Source organism: Siphateles boraxobius, unplaced genomic scaffold (genome assembly GCF_051911475.1).
Source record: "Siphateles boraxobius isolate OS27281-9 unplaced genomic scaffold, OSU_SipBor_1 130, whole genome shotgun sequence".
In the NCBI taxonomy this organism is placed as follows: Eukaryota; Metazoa; Chordata; class Actinopteri; order Cypriniformes; family Leuciscidae; genus Siphateles; species Siphateles boraxobius.
Window position 1 is genome coordinate 17,369,262 of NW_027508734.1, and position 21,965 is coordinate 17,391,226.

The window sequence follows — 21,965 nt, forward strand, 5'->3', positions numbered from 1 at the left end:
AGTTAAGGCTTACAACCAGGGTTAGGTGCTTCTACATCAGTGTTAATCATCTATGATTTCCCTTTGATTTTAGGTATAAAATCTGATGTTTTGTCCATCTGACAAAATATATTGACCCAGGAACGTGTCTAATTCAGCAAAATCAGGACATGCATAAATTTACAGTTACAATTTAAGTGACAAATTCTTAAGCAGGAATTTTGTGAATGTAACCATTATATGAAAATGGGTAAAATAAGTTTGATAATTAATCTTGATTAAATATGATAAAAGCAACCTATTCATTTCATAAATGTAATATTCTTGGAACCTACAAGACTTTTCTTAGGTTTATATGTCTCTAAAGGTTTAAAGGTGCTGTAAATACTTTAATAATGTAGGCTATGGTTGAGTGTCTTTGCACATGTACAAAAATGTAGAACCATACTTTATGTATATGATTACTAATGAGATTATGTTTGATGATCGAGTAATGTCTAGAAAAGATTTCTTGATTTTTTAAGTGCATTATTTCGCTATTCAGAGAAAGCAAACATGTTAAAGCTCAGGCATTGTCAAAACAAGGGCAAGAGAAACAAAGGTGACTCAACACATCAAAATCTAGTGATTGCTCAGCTTGTAAAATTATATAGCTTTTTCCACTTCGCAGTTCAAAATTCCGCCTTGTTTATTCAGTTGATAATTAAGTGTAAAATGAGATAATACATATGTATATGCTTGCAAAAAAAATGCTTTAAGAGGCCACTTAGCGAGACTATTATGCAGTTAGCTGCCATAAAGGCAGAGAATAAACATGCAACAAATGCAAATCTAAAGATGGCTAATTATCGAGGACCCACGTCCAACATCATCTACTTCTTACAGCACCCATGATGTTCCCATAGTTCTGGGGTTATTAAGATTTGGTCTATGGATGTGAGATAGTGGCTGGGGGCGATCTTGGCAAGATCAGAGCAGTCAATGCAGATGTGGTTTTATAGGAAAGGCTTTTTGATGTTGATTGTCTGGATTTTTCCATGTTCTCACTCAAGAAACATTAAAAAATAAGTTCTGTTAAGCCCAATGATCCTTTTCCATGTGGAGAACAAGTCACGCCTTTGCCTCAAACATAGTGAATTTCCTTACAAAGCACATTTGAAAACTCTGAGGCCTATTCTAAACTAGGCTATTATGAAGTATTATAGATATCAGCGTAAATTTAAGCAACATTTCCATATTTCCTAGCTTCATCAGGAGCCTAATTTACAGGAACCTCTCAGCTGGTGACATCTGATATTTCCTCAATACAAAGGAGAGACCAAAAGTGGTGACAAGGGTCTGGCTCCTGCCTCCCACCCATGCAGAATGTGGACAGCAGTCAGGGAGCACAGGAAGTTCACCAAGGCTGAAATAACACACCCAAACCAAGCCTGACATTCACGTGCCTGTTATCTACACAGGGCGAAGTGTAGAGAGCAGGAGAAACGCGGCAGCAATTAAGGAAATCTAGAAGACTGTTGAAACAAAGTTACAGTCAACTTTTTGCAGACTTCACAAGTAGGTCAGTGAACAGAGAATGTATTTCACTTCTTTTTGCTGTTTAAGAGAAGAGTTAATTGTCTTGTAAGATTGACATAACTATGATGTCACTTCCTTTACAGAAAGACAATTCAATGCCTAAGCAATATTAAGTTGATTTTGTCCACGGGGATATTGCTTTTTTTTTTCTCCTATAGAAACAAAATATGTCCTTCTCTTGTTCGTATGTATAAAGTGTCAATGAGCATGTTTTTAAGCAACTGAATATCAACTGTCACATTAATAAAGCTCTCCTCGAGCTGGATTTAATCCTAAAGTCCTACGTTAAAAGCAACAAATAAATAAGCATGTATAAAGGGAGAAACTGACATGGAAAAATTATTTATATGTTTGCCGAATTAATACTTTGAATACTAGTATGCCAATAATCTGCACTGACCTGATTTTCTGATTACTTTTAGTTCTGTCATGACAAATCCCTTAGGGACTAGCATGGTAATGGCACTGGATATGGCAATGTTTATGTATTTGGACTTGGCGGAATAGATCTGTTACGCTGCTGCTGCAGAGCAAGTACCGAGACTTGCTACTGCTAACACATTCACAGACATTGCTGTGAGCATGTAAGACATTCTGCTGCTGTTGCACATGTAATGAATAACCCTCTTAGCAGATCTATACAGGTGGAGCTGGGGAAGTGGAGGGTTTCTGAAAGCATGCTGCAGTCTGCTAACAGCAACACTACCGGTATTCATTTAAATGTTGAGCCGCAGCTCATTGGCCGCTGATGCAACAACAACTAATCAGCTGCGCTGTGATGATGATGATGATTCGATTGCTACCAAATGACTTAAGGACCTATCAGCCTGCGTCATCTAGAGTTTCATGCCATAACTAGTTAATAATACAAAAGGAATACTGAAGGAGTGACCATGTTTACATACACAAAAATTCTTCAGTAAAAAAAATCATATTATGGGAAAATTACGAACAGCAATGTTGCATCCTTGAAGGGCACTTCGGGAAAAGGGGATGCCATTTGTAGGGGCATTCCAAACGAGAGTCTTAAATGTAATGTAAGAATGCACAAAGTTGACAACAGATGCCCCTTTTGGAACAGTTTTGAGATTCCAGTTTCACTAACTGTCTGTGACTTCACTAAACTTCACTAAACTAAGTAGAAGAGGAGCTCATGACCTGGTCATCGAAAGAAAATTACAAACAGCAATGTTGCGTCCTTGAAGGGCACTACGGGAAAAGGGGATGCCATTTGTAGGGGTGTTCCAAACGAGAGTGAACAACTGAATCCCTTCACAAAGGGCCCTTCCTCGAGTCAGTTAGTGAAGGATACATGTGATGCTTACTTCAAGTAATTTTATCGTTTATGGTCATGTCACCCAGGGTGGCGAATCCTCGTGATTCATAGGGATGCTCACTTCCGATTGGAATTTGTCCTAGGCAGTATATCATTTGCTGAATTGTTTGCATCCAATACTCCAGTTTTCAGTGTAACATGACCCTTCAGATATCATTTGAATATGTTGGTTTGGTCCTCAAGAAACATGTATTATTATTATTATCAATGTTGAAAACGTCTCGGTTACGTATGTAACCCTCGTTCCCTGAGTAGGGAACGTAGACGTTACGTCGGATGATGACGAATGGGGGTTTCGCTTAGAAGCCTATCACTTTCGAGTATTAAAAAACGAGCCAATGGCAAAAAAATGCCATGGGTCTGCATAATTGCATAGCGTAGCTCCGCCCCACCTTGTGGGTATATAAGGAAGGACGCTGGCAACATGCAGATATGTTTTCCTGCTGAGGAGCCAAGACTGAACCCGGCTTTCCAGCGGAACAGCGGAAGTGGCAGGAAGATATAACGTCTCCGTTCCCTACTCAGGGAACGAGGGTTACATACGTAACCGAGACGTTCCCTTCCGTTGTCACTCCGAGTTACGTCAGATGACGACGAATGGGGGTACCAGTCTAATCACGCCAATTCTCGGCTGTCTTCCAGTGCCCTGCGTAAGTGTGAGCTCCCTGTCGTGAGACTGGCACGGACGAAGGACTCCAACTTAACACAGGAGTACCAAGGTACACTGGGAAGCATATCTCAGTGGAAATATGCAAACCATGCCCGCCCGAAGGGAGGTCTTAGGAATACACGTATGGCCCGAGAGCGGGTAACATACGGAGAAACACTGGAGTGTCCAGCCCGTAGGGTGGAATCTTTCAACTCCAGGGGTGGCAAGGTGGCTTGCCGAGGGAAAGACACATGCTCAAGGAGGCTTATAGTGGAAATACACATGTGGGGGTAACCCAGTGGGGGGACCATGCACACGGAGGCACCTAGCCAACTGCGAAAGCTGCCGGAGGCATAACCTTGGCGTTGACATCAACAGTGGTGGAGGGACCCAGGGTTTCTCTGGGAAACTCACCTGAGGAAATATCGCACTCTCCAGTCTGAGGAGTGGAATGGCGAGCAAGCGAAGACACCTGAGCGGGTCCTAGTTACTGGCTAGTTGAAGCGAGTACACGAGACGACACTGGCTCCACTCAGAGATTATAGAATCTCGCGAATGTGTTCGGTGTCGCCCAGCCTGCAGCTCTGCAGATGTAGGTTAGCGAGGCGCCATGCGCTAGAGCCCAAGAGGAGGCCAGACTCCGAGTGGAGTGGGCCTTCACACCGAAGAGCACAAAGAGCGCGTACTGGACAGAGCAGTGGCAAGGCTGGGTCTTCCTCCTCTGAGGGCAGCGCTTGAAGGCTCACCACCTGGTCCCGAAAGGGAGTGGTAGGAACCTTGGGCACGTATCCAGGCGGGGGTCTCAGGATCACGTGAGACTTAGCCAGCCCGAATTCCAGGCACGCTAAGTCGACGGAACATGCCTGCAGGTCCCCTACCCTCTTGATGGAGGCCAATGCAATCAAGAGCGCAGTCTTCATCGACAGGAACTTAAGCTCCACTGAATGCAGAGGCTCAAAGGGAGCACTCCGCAGGGCAGTCAAAACCACTTAGAGGTCCCAAGAGGGAACGAGAGGAGGACGAGGAGGATTTAGTCTCCTCGCTCCTCTCAGGAACCTGATGATCAGGTTGTGCTTTCCAATGGACTTACCTTCAACTGCGTCGTGATGTGCAGCAATAGCGGAAACATACACTTTCAGGGTGGAGGGAGTGAGCCTTCGCTCCAACCCGTCTTGCAGGAAGGAAAGCATGACACTGATCGGGCAATTCCTGGGGTCTTCTCGGAGAGAAGAGCACCAGCCGACGAAGAGGTTCCACTTCAACGCATAGACGTGTCTTGTGGACGACGCTCTAGCGGAAGTGATGGTAGCCACCACCGCTGGTGGTAGGGTACTCAAACCTGCCTCGTCCCGTCCAGGAACCACACGTGGAGGTTCCAAAGATTGGGAAGAGGCTGCCATAGGGTGCCCCGTCCCTGAGAAAGGAGGTCCTTCCTCAGAGGAATAGGCCAGGGATGTGCTGTCGCGAGGAGTTCAAGTTCGGAGAACCAGGTCCGGGTGGGCCAATGAGGCGCAACCAGAATGACCTGCTCCTCGTCCTCCCTGATCTTGCACAAGGTCTGTGCGAGAAGGCTCACTGGGGGAAACGCATACTTGCGGAGGCCCTGCGGCCAGCTGTGCGCCAGTGCATCCGTGCCGATCGTGCCCTTGGTCAGGGAATAAAACGGGCTGCAATGGGAAGAGTCGTGGGAGGCAAACAGAACTACCTGAGCGTCCCCGAACCGTTCCCAAATCAGCTGAACCGACTGGGGATCGAGTCGCCATTCGCCGGAGACAGGCTGAATCCGTGAGAGCTCGTCGGCTGCACAGTTCAGGTCTCCTGGAATTTAAATAGCACGAAGCAACCTCAGATACTTCTGACTACATAGGAGGAGGTGGCGGGCGAGTTGCGACATACGGCGGGAGCGTAGACCACCTTGACGGTTGATGTACGCTACAGTCGCGGTATTGTCTGAACGGACTAGTACGTGTTGGTCTTTGAGGAAGGCATGGAAGCGGTGCAGAGCCAACCATACTGCCAGCAACTCGAGTCAATTGACATGTAGAAGGTGCTGGGGTCCTGTCCAGGAGCCCGCGGCAGCATGTCCATTGCACATGGCACCCCAGCCCGTGGTGGAGGCATCTGTTGAGACAACAAAATGCCTGGAAACTCGATCTAGGGGCACACCGGCCCGTAGAAAGCTGAGGTTCGACCACGGGGTGAAGGTTTGACGGCAGGTCGGAGTAACTGGTACCCGGAGCGTGCCCTGTTGCCATGCCCACCTCGGGACTCGATCGCGGAGCAAATGCTGAAGCGGTCTCATATGAAGCAAACCGAGTGGTATGGCTGCCGCTGCGGATGCCATATACCCCAGGAACCCCTGAAATAGTTTCAGTGGAACCGCACTCTTGTTCTGGATTTGACGCAGGCAAGTCAGCAGTGACTGCGCGCGCTCGCTCGTAAGCTGCGCGGACATGGCGACCGAGTTGATTTCCATACCGAGAAAAGAGATCCTCTGCACGGGGCAAAGTTTGCTCTTCTCCCAGTTGACCCGAAGGCCCAGACGAGCCAGGTGCCGGAGCACTAGATCTCTGTGTTCGCAAACCTGGTCTCGAGAGTGAGCTAGGATTAGCCAGTCGTCGAGATAGTTCAGGACGTGAACCCCGTGTAGCGGAAGCGGTACAAGGGCTGCCTCGACGACCTTCGTAAAGACGCGAGGTGACAGAGCTAGCCCAAAGGGGAGATCCGCGTACTGATATGCCTTCCCCTTGAAAGCAAATCGAAGAAACGGTCTGTGTTGAGGAAAAATGGAGACATGAAAGTAGGCGTCCTTCAGGTCGATCGCTGCAAACCAATCCTGTGGCTGAACACATTCGAAAATGCGTTTGGCCGTGAGCATTTTGAACGGAAGCCTGTGAAGGGATCGGTTCAAGACACGCAGGTCCAGGATTGGCCGTAACCCACCGCAATTTCTTCGGTACAATGAAGTAGGGGCTGTAGAACCCGGACTTCATTTCGGCTGGAGGGACAATCTCGATCGCACCTTACGCCAGCAAGGTTGCGACTTCCGCACGCATGACAGGGGCATTGCCACCGGTCATAGTGTAGCGGACTCCCCGGAAGCAGGGAGGAGATCGTGCGAACTGAATCGCATAGCCGAGCCTGATGGACCTGTAGACCCAGTGGGACAGGTAAGGAAACTGAAGGCCAGGTTCCCAAAAAGCTGTACCAGCGGAGTCATGGGGACCACAGACGTACCCTCGGTGAGGCAGCGAAACGGTATGACTGGCCCGGACTGGGGAGGCATAGCGTCCCGGTGTGAGGGCACAGTCATAGACCGCGTCCTGACAGAGGAGACCAGGGAAGGACGTGCGTTCCGCTGGGGTCTCGTCTGACAGGGGTCTGGCTATAGAGGGGGATGCGAGAGGCGAGGCTCGTGAGCGGCACACACTGTCATCCGCGCACTCTGGGGGCTCAGAGATGGGGGAGTTAGTTCTGTCCTGAGCGGGCTGGGGCACCTTCCTGCAGCTACCTCAACGGCGTGGCCCAGTAAAGGCTGCTGCTGGGGCCAAGCGGGAGGGGCGGGAGTCGCAGGAGGGCGCCCTCGACAGCAAACAGACTGAGTGAACTGACCTGTCTGAGGGCGGCCGAGAACTTTTGGGCGAAGTCCTCGACCGCGCCGCCAAAAAGGCCTCCCTGGGACATAGGGGAGTCGAGGAGACATATCCGCTTGACATCCTGCATATCGGCCAGGTTAAGCCACAGGTGTCTTTCTTGGACCACAGCTGTGGACATCACCTGACCAAGGGAGCATGCGGTCACCTTCGTCGCTAGAAGAGCAAGGTCAGAGGCGGCGCGCAGCTCATCAAAGAGCCCTTGGTGAGCTCTGCCCTCGTGCATGTCCCTGAGCATCCTGGCCTGGTAGACCTGGAGGATGGCCATGGCATGCAGAGAGGCGGTGGCCTGCCCCGCAGCTCTGTAGGTACTCGCCACCAGGGTAGACGAAAACCTACAGGCTTTGGAGGGGTGCTTTGGGTCACCACGCCACATCGAAGCACACAGTTGCATCGCAACAGAGCATTCGACAGAGCTTGTGACCTCCTCATGCACTTCCGGGAAGAAAGGAACTAGGAGGGGTGCACCGACAAGAGTCAGCGCGTGCAGCCCCCAAGAACCAATCATCCGACCGCGAGCGTTCAGGAGAGGGTGGAGAGTACCACGCTAACCCGACACTCGCAGCGGCCCGGGAAATCATAGCTGTTAGTTCCGGGTCGGACTCGGACATTGCTGCGACCCCGGGGGGCGGCAGCACATCCTCATCCTCATCCACAGAAAATACCAGCTCGCCTTGTGATGCGTTGATCGACATCGCATCATCATCTGGAGCACCGAATGAGACACGGGGCACATCAGGAGACGGCCCCGCGGCTGCACCTGAGAAACTCGCGGGTTGCTGCGCTGGTGAGGGGGGTGTGGCCCGAGGACGCATCGTCGGGGCAGAATACCACACCGTAACCCTCAGATCACCCTGGCCACCAGCCAAAGTGTCGCCTCTCATGGAGGGGACATAACGGGGTGTGGCAGAGGGGACTCTACTCTACTTAATAAGGTCACGGAGTCTCGATCTCAGTGCAGCGATGGTCATGTTCCCGCAGTGAGAACATGACTCATCCATGAAAGCTGCCTTTGCGTGTTCTAAGCCCAAAAACGCAAGACAACGATCATGCCCATCAGATAATGAGACGGAACGACCGCACCCAGAGATACACGGGCGAAACATCTTGAAAAAGACGTGCCCGTGCAAGCTCTTTTGTGAAAGGACGCTCAGCAGCCTGTGCTGAAGCGGCCAGGGAGAAACACACACGCTGGATGCAGGCCACTGCACAGATCAGCAGGCAGGAATGTGAAACTCGCTGGAAAATCGCCTTTGCACCAACACAGACTGGAGAGCTGCTCGTCTCAAAGTATACTCGATGACACTCAGAGAGAATTGAGGCTGTAGGAGTGAAGAGGACCTCTTGGCTCCGAAGCTAAAACATATCTGCATGTTGCCAGCGTCCTTCCTTATATACCCACGAGGTGGGGCGGAGCTACGCTATGCAAATTCCGCAGACCCATGGCATTTCTTTGCCATTGGCGCGTTTTTTAATACTCGAAGGTATTATGCACAAGTTCATGTGTATATGTGTGAAAATATTTGTATCTACAGGAATATATAATATATGTACACAACCATTCAAAAGTTTGTAGTCATTATGATGTTTTTAACAAAAAAAAACATGGTCTCTGGTCCCATTCCGATGGAGCGTTACGCAGAGCTACAGTGAGGATGTGGTGCCAAATACACATGTAAGAGCACCCTACAAGAAAAGCGAACTCAGAACACTGTATTATTGTATCAAAAAATGTGCTGCATCATTTTTTTAATCACTCACTTTACAGAACAGCTGGTAGAAATGCAAGAGTAAGTTGCCGTTGGCTACATGAATCCCTGGCTAGGCACTAGAGTGTTTCTAATTTGCTCTCAAGTCAAACACCCTGACCAGTCCGTTGTGGTTTGGCTTTAAAAGGTTAAATCTGCACATAAGGTGGTCCGAGAATCTGGTGGGGGATATAGAATCAGTTCTTTAGAATAGATTTCAGTTACATCTGACTCAAAGTGGCTCAATCAGAAAAGATCAAAATATACAAAATAGAATATATATAGGTATATATTTGATATATTACACCGTGCTCATGAGGAGATACAAATACAATGAATTTAACACAGTGAATTCATTAAAGCAGAAGCTTTAAGGCAATTAGACGTCATGCATCATTACAGTAAAACGGCAGCATATCATTCTTAAGTTCAATAACAGAAATATCCATCTTGATTGTCAAATTAAGAGACTTGTTGTGAAACTTGTATATGAATGACAACTTTTCATAGATGCTCAGCATTACCAGAGATGATTTGTGTTTGCATAAATCCAGTTATTCAGCTATATACTGTACAGTATTTGGTAAGAGTGTTTTTGCTTAAATGCAAGGGTTTTTGGTTCATCTGATTCATTTTACTTTCATAAATCAGTGATATTTTAGATCCATGCACAGAAAATAGTTATAAACGAATAAAATAAAATAAATTGTAATCACTCTTTTTGTACTTTCTTTGACAGATGCAGAATGCATTCTCATTACTGTCAAATCAGTGACGTTTATGGAAACATCAAATCCTTTCCTCTTTACATTTACCCTACTTTCTTTAAGAATAAAATGTAAGCATTTCTGGAAATCCTAAAGATCATGTCGGATTAACCTAGATCTCTTGACATTTCCTGTTCATAGAGAAGATAGTATGATTCTTGCCATCAGATAAATGTAATGTGAGAACGCACAAAGTTGACAACAGATGCCCCTTGTGGAACAGAGTTTTGAGATTCCAGTTTCACTAATTGTCTCACGACCTGGTCATGGAGAGAAAACAAACAATTTGTGTATTTTATTATGTAACAGCTCGTTCACAGGCATGTTTAGAAGTCTGGCAACTTCTTCCAGATGCGCCTGTTCATTTTCATACTTAACAGAGTAAAAAGCAAAAAGGCACAAAGGTGCGAGTGTAACATTTAAACAAATAAACAAGACTTTTTTCTCTTGTTCTCGTTTGCACCCCACATTCCACACATGTACACATTAACACACATGATGGGAACCCACAGGTGACCTTGAATCCCTTTAGTAGGGATTTCGCTAAAGCAAAATAACATTGTTTGATAGTAGTAATCAGAGAGGTGGGCTTGCTGACAGCGGGGGCTCAGCTAATAACCAGCCTGTCTTGGACCTTACAGCCTAACTGTACAAATCAGGGTTGAACCTAAAGGAAGGAAAGGAGAGGAACGAATGGATGGGAGGTGGTGCGACACGGCTCTGTCTCCCTCTCTCTGCGTGAAGGAAGAAGAAAGAAGCATCTGGCTGTGAAGAAAGAACCCTGTTTTACAGGAGACATGAAAAAGGATTAAACAGGCAGGGAGATGAAAGTGCAAGTGGGAGTTAAAGAGAATACTGAGAGAGTTCAGGACCAGGTCAGATAGCTTGATGTGTAATACATGTACAAACACAGATGTTATGCATCTTTCATGCATATAGGACTAGAACAGCTAACGAACACATGAAGGCACAAACACACACACACACACACACACACACACACACACAGAAGTCTTCAGCTTGCACATGTGCACGAGAAAGGCAGATCTCTTCAGTAGGATGGAGTTGTGGATTTTGATGGATTATTGGTGAGGTTGGTTTTGAACGTGAGGATCTATGTCCTTTTTCCCACAATAGTCTCACTCTGTTCCCTTTCCACTGAAGGGTCCAACCATCTTCATAGCAGCATAGTTCTGTAAAAAATTATAATAATGTTTAAAAATACTAAATTCTAACATGGGTATATTTACATGTATGCATTTCATTAATGTTATACAGAATTACATGAAATCTCTTAATATAATATACACTACAATTTGAAAGTTTCAGTGTTTTGGGGGATTTTTTTGAATGTTTTGAAAGAAGTATCTCGTGCTCACCAAGGCTGCATTTATTTGATCAAACATACAGTGAAATTACTCCAGTCTTCAGTGTTGCATGATCATATGATGCTCAAGTACATAGCATTTCACTATCAATTTCGAAAAACAGCTGTGCTGCTTAATTCTTTTGTGCAAACTGCATTACATTTCTTTCAGAATTATTTAAAGTCAAAAGAGAGTTTATTTGAGATAGATATATTTTGTTACATTATAAATTTCTTCACGTTTGATCAATGTAATGCACCTTGTTGAATAAATGTATTAATTAAAAAAAATAAGTACAAATTTTACTGAAGTACTGCTCTACAAAGCAAAAAGGCAGTAACTACGCAGAGTGCAGAACTGAGAAAAATGACTTTAAAGGTATCCTGTCATCCAGCCTATGTAGTTGTAGGTAGATTATTGGACATGTGACTGTTTTGTTACTTTATATTAGCTAATTCTTTGTACATATCAATCCTCATATTTAATTTGATATTTTACCCCTATTTTGCAGTTACTGTATTCTTGCTTTGTATTACTTACCAAAAACGTGGCACCATACCAAGGAAAAAGGCAGTAACTACAGATTCTCCAAAAATAGTTGCCACAACTTGGGCTCTGGGTGTGTTAGATACACTGTATTTGAAATAATTTGAACCATTTGTTTTCCTGAACATGGATATACCAAACCCAAACTAATTTGAACATTTTAGGTCAATATTTTCCACCCGGAAGCTGTTCTGGTGCTGAAACGGCTGCTTAAAGTTTCACAATACACATTATTATGTGTGAGTATTAGATTAATGTGTGTCTGGGGGTGTTTCTGTATCTGTAATGTATGTCTATATATCATAATATTTCATTGTACAGGGAATAACTTAAATTAGGTCCATTACAAAATAATGCATGAATTAGGCTAACACAATAAATTAATAATTTTGCACCCTTAATGAAAATGAAGAAAGAAAAGCCAACACACAAAAACGCAGCTTGGCTTCATAAGTTACATTAGGCCTACAATAATAGGATAAAACATAGAAGCTTGCAGTCATGCAGAGGGACAACATTTTCATAGGTTAATATAATTAAGGGGAATCCAAATTAAATAGATAATTTTATATTCAGAAGAAGAAACCGTGCAATAAATAAATGCTTAGGAACAGGAACCAATGTGTTTGAGCCTGAGCGCTAAGGGGGGGGGGGGGGGGGGGTAAATACCTGCCGGCTCGCTATGCAGAAGTTTGTTTTTGTTGAAAGCATGGATGCTTACAACAGTAAAGAGAAAGATGTCAGTTTTGCTCACAACTCGCTAACTTATCTAAACAGCGGACTGTGGTGAGGGGGGCGTGGTTCTCGCGGCGTCTGTAGGGAGAGACGAGTCAATGAGCTGTGCGGTGAGTAAGTGGGTCAAGTGCAGATGATGAACACCTGTGTCTGATTGCAGTTATTGGCGTGGGGAGACCGATAAAAGCCACACAGTGGGAGAATGCGAGAGAGAGAGAAGGAACTGGAATCCAGGAAGCTGAGACCTAACTGATCATCTTGAAAAGAACTTATTTTCTGTGGACTGAGTTGTGCCGTACTTGGTATGGTGAATGCGCTGTGCGCGCGCCTTTTATTTTGTTTCTTTGATTCTGAATAATAAAAACCTACGAGTTCCAGTTTCGCCGACCCCGTCTTCTTCTTCCCACCACACTACTTTGAACCGTATTACACTGGTGCCGAAACCCGGGAAGAAGGAGACTGCCGCCGCCATGCAGAATCCGTCAGCATCGCCATTTGCGGAGATCATCCAATCACTCGCGGCTCTTCAAAGGGAACAACATCAAGCCCTGCTGAGCGTAAAGGACGAACATGAGCAGCGTTTTCGGATGCTGCTCCAAGGCCAGCAGGAAGACCGCGAGTTGTTCCGGAGCTGTTTAGACCGGGAGATTCCAGCCACCCCCTCTCAAGAGTCGGCCTCGGCCCCGCCTCTCACGCTGGGGAAGATGGGTCCACAGGACGAACCGGAGGCGTTCCTGGACCTGTTTGAAAGGTCGGCCGAGGCCCGGGGGTGGCCCAAAGGAGACTGGCCCCTGCGTCTCATCCCGCTGCTATCCGGTGAGTCGCAGATTGCAGCCCACCAACTGCCAGTCTCGAATCTCCTGGTCTATCAAGATCTACGACGCGCCATTCTTCAGCGGGTCGGCCGGACCCCTGAACAGCACCGGCAACGCTTCAGGTCCTTGACCCTAGAAGAATCCGGCCGGCCCTTCGTGATGGCGCAACAGCTCCGGGACTCCTGCCGCAGATGGCTGATGGCCGGGGGAAGCGACGTCGAGAAGGTTATCGACCAGGTGGTACTGGAGCAGTTTATTGGAAAGCTGCCCAAGAAGACTGCACAATGGGTCCAGTGCCACCGCCCGACGTCGCTGGACCAGGCCATCCAGCTGGCGGAAGACCACATGGTGGCGTGCTCCGGGGTCGGCGAGCCCCTACCGGCTGTCTCTCTCTCTCCCTCTCTGTCTCCATCCTCTCTCTCTTCCCCCTCTGCCAAACCTGTTCCCCTTCCCAGGTCTCGAAGGAGGTCTGGCGCCCAGACCAGCGCCGAGGTGGAGGTCCGGATGGTCAGGGGATACCACTTCCCACGGGAGGGCCGCTCCGAGGGGGATGCCTGCTGGGGATTCATCCACCCTGGCTCCGCTGGCGCCGCTCTCCCCACGTCAATCTCTAGGCCCACTTCCCGCCGCTGGGACAGCGGTAAAGCCTGGGCCGGCCTGTTGGCGCTGTGGGGACCCGGGTCACTTTATTGACCGGTGTCCAGTGATGGAGGTGGGGACGCTGCTTCGGGTCCCCGACGCGCCACGGGCCGCCCCCGATCAAGCTGGCCTGTACCAGATACCTGTGAGTATCAAGGGGGGTACTTATCAGGCTTTGGTGGATTCAGGGTGTAACCAAACCTCCATTCATCAAAGCCTGATTCAGTCTGGGGTATTGGATAAAAGCCGCATGGTTAAGGTTCGGTGTGTTCACGGGGTGGTGGTGAGTTATCCTTTAATGTCCGTGGCGATTCTATTTAGGGGACAAAAACATAGTGTAGAGGTAGCAGTTAACCCGCACCTCCGGCATCCGATAATTCTGGGAACGGATTGGCCAGGCTTCGGGAAGTTATTGGGGTTTTTATGCGCGGATGCCTCTTGGGGAAAGAAGCAGAAGGGGAAGACAGCGGTGGTTCAGGCGGGAGATGCTGTACCGGGGCCTCTGGGTATTGCTATAGGGGAAGAGAGCTCTCTAGAGAGATTTGTTCTCTCTGAGCGCGATGACTTTCCCCTAGAGCAGTCCCAGGATGAGACGCTAAAACACGCATTTGATAAGGTCCGTTCTATCGACGGTCAGGTACTCCAGCCGAATCAACCGCTCTCTTACCCCTATTTTTGCGTGATTAAAGACAGGTTGTATCGGGTGGCCCAAGACGCCCAGTCAAAAGAAGATACAACTCAGTTGTTAGTTCCTAAGAGCCGCGGGGAAATGCTTTTTCAGGCGGCTCATTGTAATCCAATGTCCGGACATTTAGGGCAAACGGCGACACTAAACCGTCTCATGGCCCGATTCTTTTGGCCGGGCATTCACGAGAATGTGCGCAGGTGGTGCGCGTCTTGTCGTGAATGTCAGTTGGTTAATCCACCGGCCAACCCAAAAGCACCTTTGTGCCCCCTTCCGCTGATGCAGGTCCCCTTCGAACGAATTGGCATGGACCTCATCGGGCCATTAGAACGGTCGGCACGAGGGCATCGTTTTGCGTTAGTCCTAGTGGATTACGCAACACGATACCCGGAAGCAGTCCCGCTTCGCAATATCTCGGCTAAGAGTGTGGCGAGCGCGCTGTTTTCATTAATCTCCCGGGTGGGGATCCCTAAGGAGATCCTCACCGATCAAGGCACGGCGTTTATGTCACGAACGGTTCGCGAACTTTATGAGTTACTGGGCATTAAATCGATTCGCACCAGCGTCTATCACCCACAAACGGACGGACTGGTGGAACGGTTTAATCGTACTTTAAAAGCCATGATTCGTAAGTTCGTTCAGGAAGACGCCAAAAATTGGGATAAATGGCTAGAACCCCTGTTGTTTGCTGTACGCGAGGTCCCCCAAGCCTCCACGGGGTTTTCCCCCTTCGAGCTTCTCTTCGGTCGTCAGCCCCGCGGGGTGTTAGACGTTCTGAGGGAGACTTGGGAGGACGGACCGTCCGCTAGTAAAAATGAAATTCAGTATGTCCTGGACTTGAGAACAAAACTCCACACATTGGGGCGGCTATCCTTGGAGAATTTGTTACAGGCCCAGGACAGACAAAGACAGCAGTATAATAGGGGGGCTAGACTCCGTCAATTCTCACCGGGAGATAAGGTACTTGTATTACTCCCCACGTCCAGCTCGAAATTACTCGCAAAGTGGCAAGGGCCCTTTGAGGTCACACGGCGGGTTGGTGATCTCAACTATGAGGTAATTCGAACAGATAGGGGCGGGGGACGTCAGATTTATCACCTCAACCTTCTTAAAAAATGGGTTGAGGCTGAAGCGGTGATGCTGGCGACGGTTGTGAGCGGAGAGGAGGATCTCGGGCCAGAAGCGAATATAAAACCTCAATCACTCGCTCTGGCTCCCGCTGGAGACCACCTCTCACCCTCCCAGCTCACTGACATTAAGAAGTTACAAGCAGAATTTGCAGATGTGTTCTCGCCCCTGCCTGGTCGAACGAATCTCATTCAGCACCACGTTGAGATGGATCCGGGGGTCGTTGTGCGTTGCCGCCCGTATCGTTTACCTGAACACAAAAAGAAAACAGTTCAGACCGAATTAGAGACAATGCTCGACATGGGGGTAATAGAAGAGTCCAACAGTGACTGGGCGAGCCCGATAGTTTTAGTGCCTAAACCTGACGGCTCGATTCGTTTCTGTGTGGACTATAGAAAGGTGAACGCGGTGTCTAAATTCGACGCTTATCCAATGCCGAGGATTGACGAATTGCTTGATCGGCTTGGTTCTGCTCGCTTTTACTCGACACTGGACTTAACGAAGGGGTATTGGCAGATCCCCTTATCTCCAATGTCCAAAGAAAAAACAGCTTTCACCACGCCGTTCGGATTACACCAGTTCGTCACGCTTCCTTTCGGTTTGTTCGGGGCACCTGCGACTTTTCAGCGTCTGATGGACAGAATTCTCCGGCCGCATGCGGCATATGCGGCTGCTTATCTGGATGACATTATCATCTAAGCAATGACTGGCAGCGGCATATGCAGTATTTGCGTGCTGTCCTAAAGACGCTGAGGAGGGCAGGGCTCACGGCCAACCCAATGAAGTGCGCAATTGGGCGGGTGGAGGTAAAGTATCTGGGCTTCCACTTAGGTCACGGACAGGTGCGTCCACAAATTGATAAGACAGCAGCCGTTGCAACCTGTCCGGGTCCTAAGACCAAGAAGGGGGTTAGACAGTTCCTGGGGCTAGCGGGATATTATAGGAGGTTTGTGCCTAATTGACCTTGCTAGCCCGCTGACTGATCTAACTAAAAAGGGGGCTCCAGATACGGTCCAGTGGACGGAACAGTGCCAGCAGGCTTTTACCCAAATAAAGGCTGCTCTGTGCGGTGGACCGTTTTTACATGCTCCTGACTTTTCTCTCCCTTTCATCCTACAGACGGACGCTTCGGACAGGGGTCTGGGCGCGGTACTGTCCCAGGAGGTGGAGGGAGAGGAACGGCCGGTGCTGTACATCAGTCGGAAGCTTTCTAAGAGAGAGACGATGTACAGCACCATTGAAAAGGAGTGTTTGGCCATCCGATGGGCTGTCCTCACCCTTCGCTACTATCTCCTGGGCCGGGAGTTCACCCTGTGTTCGGACCACGCGCCCCTTCAATGGCTCCACCGCATGAAAGATACCAACGCGCGGATCACCCGTTGGTATCTCGCTTTACAACCTTTTAAGTTTCAGGTGCTCCACAGGCCGGGGGCACAGATGGTGGTGGCCGACTTCCTCTCGGGGGGGGCGGCTGCAGGCCGGATGGCTCCCCGGCCTGAGTCGGGCGGTGGGGGTATGTGGTGAGGGGGGCGTGGTTCTCGCGGCGTCTGTAGGGAGAGACGAGTCAAGTAGGTGGGTAAGTGGGTCAAGTGCAGATGATGAACACCTGTGTCTGATTGCAGTGGTTGGCGTGGGGAGACCGATAAAAGCCACACAGTGGGAGAATGCGAGAGAGAGAGAAGGAACTGGAACTCGTGCGGGAGCTGTGTAATCCAGGAAGCTGAGACCTAACTGATCATCTTGAAAAGAACTTATTTTCTGTGGACTGAGTTGTGCCGTACTTGGTATGGTGAATGCGCTGTGCGCGCGCCTTTTATTTTGTTTCTTTGATTCTGAATAATAAAAACCTACGAGTTCCAGTTTCGCCGACCCCGTCTTCTTCTTCCCACCACACTACTTTGAACCGTATTACACGGACATAGTCTTCCAACAGCGGCCGCGAAGAGAGTGTGTTTCAAGTTGAACAGACACCTGTCACGTTAAAGAATAACTGCTACACCGATAGCTGTGTTTATGGACAGTTACATTCTCCTGCTGGACAATAACGCCGTGAATGATTAGTCTATGAAAAAAGAAGAGCCGGTCATGTAGGCTAATAAGAGCGAAGATCATGCTGACTGCTTGGATGTTAGGGGATAGCCTGATGCCTTTAGAAGTTTTACCTCCACCCAAAAGATTATCTTTTGGTGCCGTTTATGTTTGTCTGTTCATTAGTAAGATAACTCGAAAAGTACTGTACGGATTTGGATGACATTTTCGGACAACATGGGTATTAGGACAAGGAACAGATTTCTACATTTTTGTGGTGATCCGGAACACGGGACATTTGGAATTGCCTCGGTGACCTATTAGGCTACCTTGACAGAGGTTAGTGCTCTCCGAGTGCTTTTCTAGTTATTGAATATTTATCACCGCTGGTTGGATTATAACTTTGTGACATGAACAACGAAATGATGACATGGCATCGGCGATGATGTGAAGTTACAGAGGATAAAGTTACAGCTAGGAGCAGGGTGGATCAGGGGGCAGGTAAGCAAAGCTATTTAAAACATCGCCTGTTAAATAGCACAATGCTATCTGAATGGACCTCTGAGAGGAAGTTCCGCCCTGGCGGAACAGGTGTTTATATTGTGATAGCCTAGCCTCTAAATGTTTAATCTGTCACTGTTCTCCGGGTATTTTCTTTTCAACGCCAGTTCTACCATCTTCTTTCCCTGGCTTTGTGCCATCTCAAACAAAATATGTGTGAAGTCAGAAGGGTGAAATCGCAAATGTTAAAACTGTCCCGTGAGTATGCCGCGAAATCAGCTGTGTGTGTTCACCATGGCAACAGTAACTACACTGCGCAGCAACACGGTTATTTTTTGTTAGGTAAAACATAACAAGAATACAGTAATGGATGTTACTGTATTCTTGCTTTGTTTTATAGGGCTTTTTGCAGTTACTGTACAAACGACTACCATTTTTCTCCAAAACGAGACATTTGAGATAAGATGTTTTGTCACATAACAAAGGATGCCTTGAATGTCATGAAAATGATAATAACTCATTTTTGACCAAAAATGCAGTTACTGCCTTTTTGCTTTGTAGGGCAGTATATATTACAGTACATTGAGTAATATGTTACACAGAACTGTATGAAATATCTTCAATGTGCATGACTCTGTGTGTATGAGTGTGTCTGCAATACTGAATAACACATGCCACATTCATGAACTACGATCAGAGACACACATCTCTGATCAAACATTTCATGATCACAGAAACCCCAATTTTCACTTTAATCCTCTTCTTTTATTGACACAATAACGCACAGATACTTACAGGGAAGGCGTAGAGAAAGACTCCAAGGAAGAGAATAATGAAAAAGAGAATAAAGAAGCCCAGAATAAGCCACTTAAACCTCCTCCACACAATGAACCTAAACGTCTTATATGGGGACGAGAACCAAAAGAATGAGGTCTCAGGACGCCTGGAGAGAGAAACAGAACCCTATATTAGCAACCTTATATTAAATTCTATAATTCCCACCTTGAGAGGGGGACTAATAAAACGGCTAATAATAAAAGCTGTTTTTTGTTCTTCTTGTTGTTATATGGTAAGAGGAATGACTGTGATGGTTGTGCTTGACTTACCGTGGCTCTTCTAGATGAGGATTCATGTTGGGCTCATCTCTACCGTGTCCGGCAGGCCTCTCATCCTGCTCCTGCTCCGAAAGGATCTCCAGTGACATTTCCAACTTTCCCTGAATGACAAAGAAAGAGAGAGAGAGAGAGAGAGAGAGAGAGAGAGAGAGAGAGAGAGAGAGAGATAGTCCTTAAACTGGTAGTTGGGAATTATATAGTTCCCTTTCAAGGGAACTCGAGCTGCGTCAAACGCTGTGGGAACGCCCCTGCGTTGTGCGTCATGAAGCACGTATGGAATCAGCCCAATGGAGAGATGGAACGTCATAGGCGGGTGACGTCATCGACCAGGAAACTATAAAGCACCCCATAAACACAAGCGCAACAATTTATATATATATATATATATATATATATTAGTGCTGTCAAACGATTAAAATATTTAATCGCGATTAATCGCATTAATGCCATAGTTAACTCGCGATTAATCGCACATTTTTATCTATTCTAAATGTCCCTTGATTTCTATTTGTCTCATTATTTTTTCTAATTTTAATGCTCTTATCAACATGGAAAAGTGGATCAGCATTAAGTTTGTTCTTAGCTGTGGTATCCATGTGCTTCTGTCTGAAGTCATCCATTGTAGAGCTTAGATCGGGCCCAAAAAAATCAAGCCCGACCCGAGCCCGTGCGCATTGTGTCCGAGCCCGGCCCGACACATAAACTGTAATTATGAGCCCAAGCCCGATTTAAACCCGTCAATTTTTTTCATACGTGGGTCGTTATAACTGACGTTCTCAACTATTTTCTATGTTACTTTCTCCCGCCCGCAACATTTTTGTCCCGCTCCCGCCCGCAAATACACTCTTTTTTTTGTAGGCTACCTCCAAATACTTTCGCCTACGTGTCGCCACCATACACATCAGCATAAATGCTCCTGATAAATTATTTGTTATTAAAGCATTAACACACAAACCACTGTTATAACATAAAAGCAAGCAGGCTACTGAGTGCATGGTTTGGCATGACTGAATGCGCGCAAAGTGCGCTCCCTTAATAATTCCTAAAAAGCTGACATCAATTCATCGCAATCTCACACATCTGTTATTATCAGTGAAGCTGACTGCACAATGAATCTTTCATAATATATACACTTTGTTTGTTATAATTTGAGGATTTGCCAGCTTACAGAATTCAGCACTGAACAAAAAGTCTGTTTTGAGCGGTGAGGGGAGTCTATTTTAAATGCTTCTGATGCTTCTTCATATGTCTGTGATTGGCTACATCCCTCAACGCTGCAAACATGTTATAAAAAGAAACTCTGGCCTGTAAATCGTTTCTATTTTGTTTTAGTTGTTCTTGTTGCTTTTCTGCAACATATGAATAAAAATGTATTAGTTTTTATGTTTTATTCATAGATATTTCTAGTTTGCGGGAGTCCCGCGAATCGTTTTATTCTCCCGTATCCGCACACAGAGTGAGTGCATTACCGCTCGAGCCCGCCCTCGCACTCGGCCATCAAATCTAGTCCCGCGCCGCACTCTATTGCGTTGAGAGTGCACGTCTCTAGTTCGGCGTCTCGCGCTCGCGCCATCCACTCAAAACGTACCGTTAGCCTACTACTCTTTGGCCGGCGCGCAAGCCCAAACAAGTACGTGCGGCGTGCCTGTTGTTTTGTTTCCGTCTTGCTATCCGGTGTGGTGTTGTTTGCTAGGCCAAAAAGAGCGTTAATCTCGCGATAAAAAAATTGACGCCGTTAAAATGTGTTTGCGTTAACGCCGTTAATAACGCGTTTAACGCACAGCACTAATATATATATATTAAGAGAGATATGGCGAACGAACAGCAGTTTAGGAAGTGTGTCCCTCCCTGCTCGCGTTATTTTACGAGTGGGGATACACACGTTCTTTGTGTTGTTTGTTTGGGAGTGCAGCATGCCCAGTCAGCTCTCGAGGGAGCTGATTGTGAGCATTGCGAGCGTCTGCCATTAAGGACGCTCCGCTCCCGCCGGGCGCTCTTCGAGGAGAGCGGTTAGGTGCCCGCTCCCCGCGGTTCGGGTCCCGCTCTTGCCGAGGCAGAGCGACGACGCGTATCGTGGGGATCGCAGATGGATCTCTCAGCGGGGTTAGAGACGGGCTCTGCCTTATCTCTCCCTTCACCTGTGAGATCCAGTGCCTCAGTCCCGTGTTCGGAAGCACGCACTGCGGTTTCTTCCGCTCGGGCTGAGGCACCAGTTATAAATGAGGGAGATGTGGAGGATTCGCCACATTACACTCCCGAAAGTGATGAGCTAGTGGAGGTATTGACAAGAGCTGTAGAAAAACTCAGCATTGTATGGCCAGTGACTAGACAGGAGTCTGTTTCTAAATCAAAATTAGATGAGAGATTTTTGCCGTCACGAGTGCAACGTCCACGCCGGTGCTTGCCGTTTTTTCCCGATCTCCACACTGAGGTGTCGAAATCGTGGAAAAAAATGGTGTCATATAGAGTGTTTAGTGCCCAGACTTCAACATATTCTAATATTGTATGGTTATTCGGCTATGCCTCGCGTGGAAGAGCCGCTTGCGAGTTTTCTCTCCCTCGAGGCTGCGTCATCTGTTAAGGCACCGGCATTACCCACCAAGCCTCTTAGAAATATTTCGGTTTTTGTGGGTAAAGCGTATTCGGCGGCGGGTCAGGCTGCATCATGTCTGCTTACTATGTCTATTATGCAGGCA

General features: G+C 47.4%; 1 protein-coding gene across 24 annotated transcripts in view; it reads right to left on the reverse strand.

Annotated features, from left to right (window-relative positions):
* Positions 1-9,216: 9,216 nt before the first annotated feature.
* The window catches only part of dysf (dysferlin, limb girdle muscular dystrophy 2B (autosomal recessive)), a 110,946-nt gene continuing 98,197 nt past the window's right edge, over positions 9,217-21,965 (reverse strand). For all 24 annotated transcript variants that reach the window (XM_077228261.1, XM_077228259.1, XM_077228260.1 and 21 more), the window contains 3 exons: positions 19,261-19,370; positions 18,950-19,097; positions 9,217-10,903 (listed from right to left, as the gene is read on the reverse strand). In XM_077228261.1, coding sequence (XP_077084376.1) covers positions 10,850-10,903; positions 18,950-19,097; positions 19,261-19,370 — 312 coding nt within the window. In that variant the 3' untranslated portion in view covers positions 9,217-10,849. The remainder of the gene's footprint in view (positions 10,904-18,949; positions 19,098-19,260; positions 19,371-21,965) is intronic.